The sequence below is a fragment of the Oncorhynchus nerka genome, linkage group LG10 (genome assembly GCF_034236695.1).
Source record: "Oncorhynchus nerka isolate Pitt River linkage group LG10, Oner_Uvic_2.0, whole genome shotgun sequence".
In the NCBI taxonomy this organism is placed as follows: domain Eukaryota; kingdom Metazoa; phylum Chordata; class Actinopteri; order Salmoniformes; family Salmonidae; genus Oncorhynchus; species Oncorhynchus nerka.
The window spans coordinates 79,042,455-79,048,454 of NC_088405.1; the positions used below are offsets into that span (position 1 = coordinate 79,042,455).

The following is a 6,000-nucleotide window of genomic DNA, read 5'->3' on the forward strand; positions in this document are numbered from 1 at the left end:
AAGGATGCCAGGTCCGCAGGGAGGCGAGTTTTCCTCCATTTCCGCTCGGCTGCCCGGAGCCCTGTTCTGTGAGCTCGCAATGAGTCGTCGAGCCACGGAGCGGGAGGGGAGGACCGAGCCGGCCTGGAGGATAGGGGACATAGAGAGTCAAAGGATGCAGAAAGGGAGGAGAGGAGGGTTGAGGAGGCAGAATCAGGAGATAGGTTGGAGAAGGTTTGAGCAGAGGGAAGAGATGATAGGATGGAAGAGGAGAGAGTAGCGGGGGAGAGAGAGCGAAGGTTGGGACGGCGCGATACCATCCGAGTAGGGGCAGTGTGGGAAGTGTTGGATGAGAGCGAGAGGGAAAAGGATACAAGGTAGTGGTCGGAGACTTGGAGGGGTTGCAATGAGGTTAGTGGAAGAACAGCATCTAGTAAAGATGAGGTCGAGCGTATTTCCTGCCTTGTGAGTAGGGGGGGAGAGTGAGAGGGTGAGGTCAAAAGAGGAGAGGAGTGGAAAGAAGGAGGCAGAGAGGAATGAGTCAAAGGTAGACGTGGGGAGGTTAAAGTCGCCCAGAACTGTGAGAGGTGAGCCGTCCTCAGGAAAGGAGCTTATCAAGGCATCAAGCTCATTGATGAACTCTCCGAGGGAACCTGGAGGGCGATAAATGATAAGGATGTTAAGCTTGAAAGGGCTGGTAACTGTGACAGCATGGAATTCAAAGGAGGCGATAGACAGATGGGTAAGGGGAAAGAGAGAATGACCACTTGGGAGAGATGAGGATCCCGGTGCCACCACCCCGCTGACCAGAAGCTCTCGGGGTGTGCGAGAACACGTGGGCAGACGAAGAGAGAGCAGTAGGAGTAGCGGTGTTGTCTGTGGTGATCCATGTTTCCGTCAGTGCCAAGAAGTCGAGGGACTGGAGGGAGGCATAGGCTGAGATGAACTCTGCCTTGTTGGCCGCAGATCGGCAGTTCCAGAGGCTACCGGAGACCTGGAACTCCATGTGGGTCGTGCGCGCTGGGACCACCAGATTAGGGTGGCCGCGGCCACGCGGTGTGGAGCGTTTGTATGGTCTGTGCAGAGAGGAGAGAACAGGGATAGACAGACACATAGTTGACAGGCTACACAAGAGGCTACGCTAATGCAAAGGAGATTGGAATGACAAGTGGACTACACGTCTCGAGTGTTCAGAAAGTTAAGCTTACGTAGCAAGAATCTTATTGATTAAAATGATACAGTACTGCTGAAGTAGGCTAGCTGGCAGTGGCTGCGTTGTTGACACTACACTAATCAAGTCGTTCCGTTGAGTGTAATAGTTTCTACTGTGCTGCTATTCGGGGCTAGCTGGCTAGCTAGCAGTGTTGATTACGTTACGTTGCGTTAAAAGAACGACAATAGCTGGCTAGCTAACCTAGGAAATCGCTCTAGACTACACAATTATCTTTGATACAAAGACGGCTATGTAGCTAGCTATGTAGCTAGCTACGATCAAACAAATCAAGCCGTTGTACTGTAATGAAATGAAATGAAAAATGTGATACTACCTGTGGAGCGAAGCGAAATGCGACCGGATTGTTGAGTGCGGAAGTTCTGTTCGGTAGACGTTGGCTAGCTGTTGGCTAGCTAGCAGTGTCTCCTACGTTAAGGACGACAAATAGCTGGCTAGCTAACCTCGGTAAATTAAGATAATCACTCTAAAACTACACACTCTAAACTACACAATTATCTTGGATACGAAGACAGCAAAGACAACTATGTAGCTAGCTAACACTACACTAATCAAGTCGTTCAGTTGAGTGTAATAGTTGTGCTGCTAATCGGTAGACGGTGGACGTTAGCTAGCTGGTGTAGACTGCGTTAGGACGACGAAATACGATAATTACGCAATTATCTATGATACAAAGACGGCTATGTAGCTAGCTAAGAAGAAATTGCTAAGATTAGACAAATCAAACCGTTGTACTATAATGAAATGTAGTGCTTTCTAAGCCAAGACGTGATGCTGATGATTCTGTCTGCCCTCCTCACCTTCAGGTCCTTCCCAGAGCTCCACCCAGCCCCCCAGGTACCCAGCAGATCGTGGTGCGGGAGGCACCATTCGACCTGTAAGTTACCACATTAACACACACACACTTTTGTCAACTAATGAAAACCATCATAAATACTGTATGGATACTGACCCTTGTCCTGTTTGATAAGACACACTTGTTGTATTTTGTTGAGGCTCCACTTGGAGCTCAAATGAATAACTAGTTCTATGTTGTGGACAGGTCCGCGCTGCTCCACCACCCCCCAAGCCGCAGCAGCCTCGCGGCCAGGTGAAGAGAAGGGAGGAGGTGGAGATCACTCTGGTGTAATGGCGCCGCCCTGGTGGCGGTGGCTGCTGCCCACAACCACACCAGGTCAGAACGGACCTGATGGATCCAGGTGCCCCGACTGACTGACCCCCCTCTTCCAGGGAGGGACAACAGGCTCCAGAGCCCCTAAAGCAGCCTATCCAGCCAAGGGGTATCCCCACTCCCCACTGGAGAGGCTCCATGAGATGAGATGAGGCCTGAGACTTGGCTCGTCTCAGTCCAAAGCCAGTAGGGCTGAAATGGTGTGTGGTGCGGAGAACCCAAACAATTTTGCCTTTCTGACACGGTTTTCAACCCTACATCCCTCTTTCTATCCTCTCTCGTTCTTTATTATTTTTCTATTACCCATTGTTTTTTTTGGTCTGTCTCTCATTTTTTCTCCCTCCTGTATTTGTGCTGTATCTCTCACAATGTTTTCTCTCTCTCTCTACCTCCCTCTATTTCTCTATCTCACTCACCTTCATAACTGGGCATTGAGCTATGGGGGGGGTGTATTTTCAAGCAAGATATCACCATTTGATTACTATGCATCAAAGTTATGCTAATTTCGTGGGAGGATTGTAGATCTGTCACAGTTTTAAACAGCTAAAGTCCAAGTCAGATCTGTTTGGTTCTTGGTGGGTTGTGTTTTTGTTGTCAACACATTTCATGGAAATTCACGGCAGAGGCTGGTACCTTTCCCGTACCTGAAATACCAACGTCTTCAAAATAAGTGTTCTTAACATTTCATAAACAAGGGAAAAGTGGCAATTTTGGAGGGATGTAACTGATATAGATAGAAATTGCCCCATTGAGAGCAAAATCTGGATCACACTATGTGAAACCAGAACAAAACTGCCCCTGAAACTGTTGATTATTCCTATTCTATAACAAATGTCAAATGTCTTTGTACAATTTCTTTGTATTAAAAGGTGGGACATTTCAAAACAGCCAGGGGTAATCTGTAGTGTATCTATGAGTAAATGTACACTATCTTTGTGCTGTTTTCTGTTGAAAAAACAAAGCTATGTTGTCATCAATACTAATCCAGGCTTAAACTAGCCAAAAATAATGGTCGCTGGTGAGAATAATTCTTCATTCAGGAATGCAGATGGGTCATAGTTCAGGACGGAATGCATCGCAAGGTGATTTGCTGTCGTGGGGAGCGTCATTGGTACTGTGATGTGACCCTGGGTCGGACATGCCTTCATGTTCAGGGAGGAGAATCACCTTAGTTCCTAGCTACCTACAGGAAATGTGAACTGACTAAAATACTGAAGCACTTTTTTGTTATTCTTTTGTTAATGCCCTTTTCAGTATTGCTGGTTGGTCTCTTGTGAATGCTGCATTGTTTCTCCTTTAATTGTTTTTGCTCCAACTATATTGTTATCAGTATTGTTCTACTTGGTTTTTTAAAAGGCATTTGACTTATTTAGTCTTAAATAGCCATTGTAGTGTCTTGTGTTGGAGGTATGCTTTTTCATATAATGTATGTAATATTAGTTTACAGAGAGCTTGGGAGATATCTGTGCAGCAAATGTATGAGGATAAAAACATATGGAAACTTATTGATAAATGTTAGTTGTTGATCAGAGAAATGAGTATCTGTCAGCCATGTTTACTGTGTTTTCTTTGATCTCCTTAAGATCTGAATGTAAAACTTATTTTTGAAGTTTACATTTACCCTGTTTTATTGAACGATTGCATGTTGTGAAATACACACTTTCCCACAATTGTAAAGGTTATTTAGTTCTGTTTCCGATTTATTTTCAGATACAGTAGAAACAAGTGACCCGCTACGAGCGTTTCCCAAACTCAGTCCTGGGGATCCCAAGGTGTGCACGTTTTGTTTTTTGCTCTAACACTACACAACTGATTCAAATAATCATAACTTGGTGATGAGCCAGCCCATTATCTGAATAAGCTGTGTAGTACTAGTGCAAAAAACAAAACGTGCACCCCTTGGGGTCCTCAGGACCAAGTTTGGAGAATGCTACGCTACTCTGATGTAGTCTACAGCAACAGTAGAGAAGCCAAAATATTTCATTGAATATATAAAAAATAAAATGGTGTGAATAAAATTAGCTGAAATCTATTTGTTCTGTTTTATTCAACATTTCACAAAGGATTTAAATTAGGGCAGTAGGCCTACAGGGAGCATATTTAAAAATATATTTTTATTTGATTTATTTAACCTTTATTTAACCAGGTAGGCAAGTTGAGAACAAGTTCTCTTTTACAACTGCGACCTGGCCAAGATGAAGCAAAGCAGTGCGACACAAACAACAGGTACACATGGAATAAACAAATGTACAGTCAGTCAACACAATAGAAAAGGCTATAAACAGTGTGTGCAAATGTAGGAAGATTAGGGAGGTAAGGCAAATAGGCCATAGTGGCGAAATAATTAACATTTTGCAATTTAACACTAGAGTGATAGATGTGCAGAAGATGAATGCGCAAGTAGAATACTGGGGTGCAAAGGAGCAACAACAAAAATAACATGGTGATGAGGTAGTTGGGTGGGCTATTTACAGATGGGCTATGATCTCTGACAGCTGATGCTTAAAGTTAGTGAGGGAGATTTGAGTCTCCAGCTTCTGTGATTTTTGCAATTCGTTCCAGTCATTGGCAGCAGAGAACTGGAAGGAAAGGGGGCTAAAGAAGGAGTTGGCTTTGGGGGTGACCAGTGAAATATAGCTGCTGGAGCGTGTGCTACAGCTGGGTGCTGCTATGGTGACCAGTTTTATTTTACCTTTATTTAACTAGGCAAGTCAGTTAAGAACAAATTCTTATTTTCAATGACTGCCTAGGAACAGTGGGGTAACTGCCTGTTCAGGGGCAGAACGACAGATTTGTACCTTGTCAGCTCGGGGATTTGAACTTGCAACCTTTCGGCTGCTAGTGCAACGCTCTAACCACTAGGCTACCCTGCCGCCCCAAAAGTGACCAGTGAGATAAGGGGGTGCTTTACCAAGCAAAGACTTATAGATGACCTGGAACCAATGGGTTTGGAGACGAATATGAAGCGAGGGCCAGCCAGCGAGTGCATACAGGTCGCAGTGGTGGGTAGTATATGGGGCTTTGGTGATAGAACGGATGGCACTGTGATAGACTGCATCCAATTTGCTGAGTAGAGTGTTCTAACCTATTTTGTAAATGACATTGCCGAAGTCAAGGATCGGTAGGATAGTCAGTTTTACGAGGGTATGTTTGACAGCATGAGTGAAGGAGGATTTGTTGCGAAATAGGAAGCTGATTCTAGATTTAATTTTGGATTAAAGATGCTTAATGTGAGTCTCGAGTGTTTGCAGTCTAACCAGACACCTAGGTATTTGTAGTTGTCCACATATTCTAGGTCAGAACCGTCCAGAGTAGTAATGCTTGACGGGCAGGCAGGTGTGGGCAGCGATCGGTTGAAGAGCATGCATTTAGTTTTACTTGTATTTAAGAGCAGTTGAGGCCACAGGAGGAGAGTTGTATGGCATTGAAGCTAATCTGGAGGTTTGTTAACAGTGTCCAAAGTAGGGCCAGATGTATACAGAAAGGTGTCATCTGTGTAACGGTGGATCAGAGAATCAGCATCAGCAAGAGCGACATCATTGATACAGTGGGAAGAACAAGCATTTGATACACTGCTGATTTTGCAGGTTTTCCTACTTACAAAGCATGTAGAGGTCTG

General features: G+C 44.8%; 1 protein-coding gene across 2 annotated transcripts in view; it reads left to right on the top strand.

The window, feature by feature from the left end:
• The window catches only part of LOC115136053 (F-BAR and double SH3 domains protein 2-like), a 62,703-nt gene extending 58,290 nt beyond the window's left edge, over positions 1–4,413 (top strand). For both annotated transcript variants that reach the window (XM_029671421.2, XM_029671422.2), the window contains 2 exons: positions 2,017–2,087; positions 2,253–4,413. In XM_029671421.2, the coding sequence (XP_029527281.2) occupies positions 2,017–2,087; positions 2,253–2,339 (158 nt within the window). In that variant the 3' untranslated portion in view covers positions 2,340–4,413. The remainder of the gene's footprint in view (positions 1–2,016; positions 2,088–2,252) is intronic.
• Positions 4,414–6,000: the final 1,587 nt, after the last annotated feature.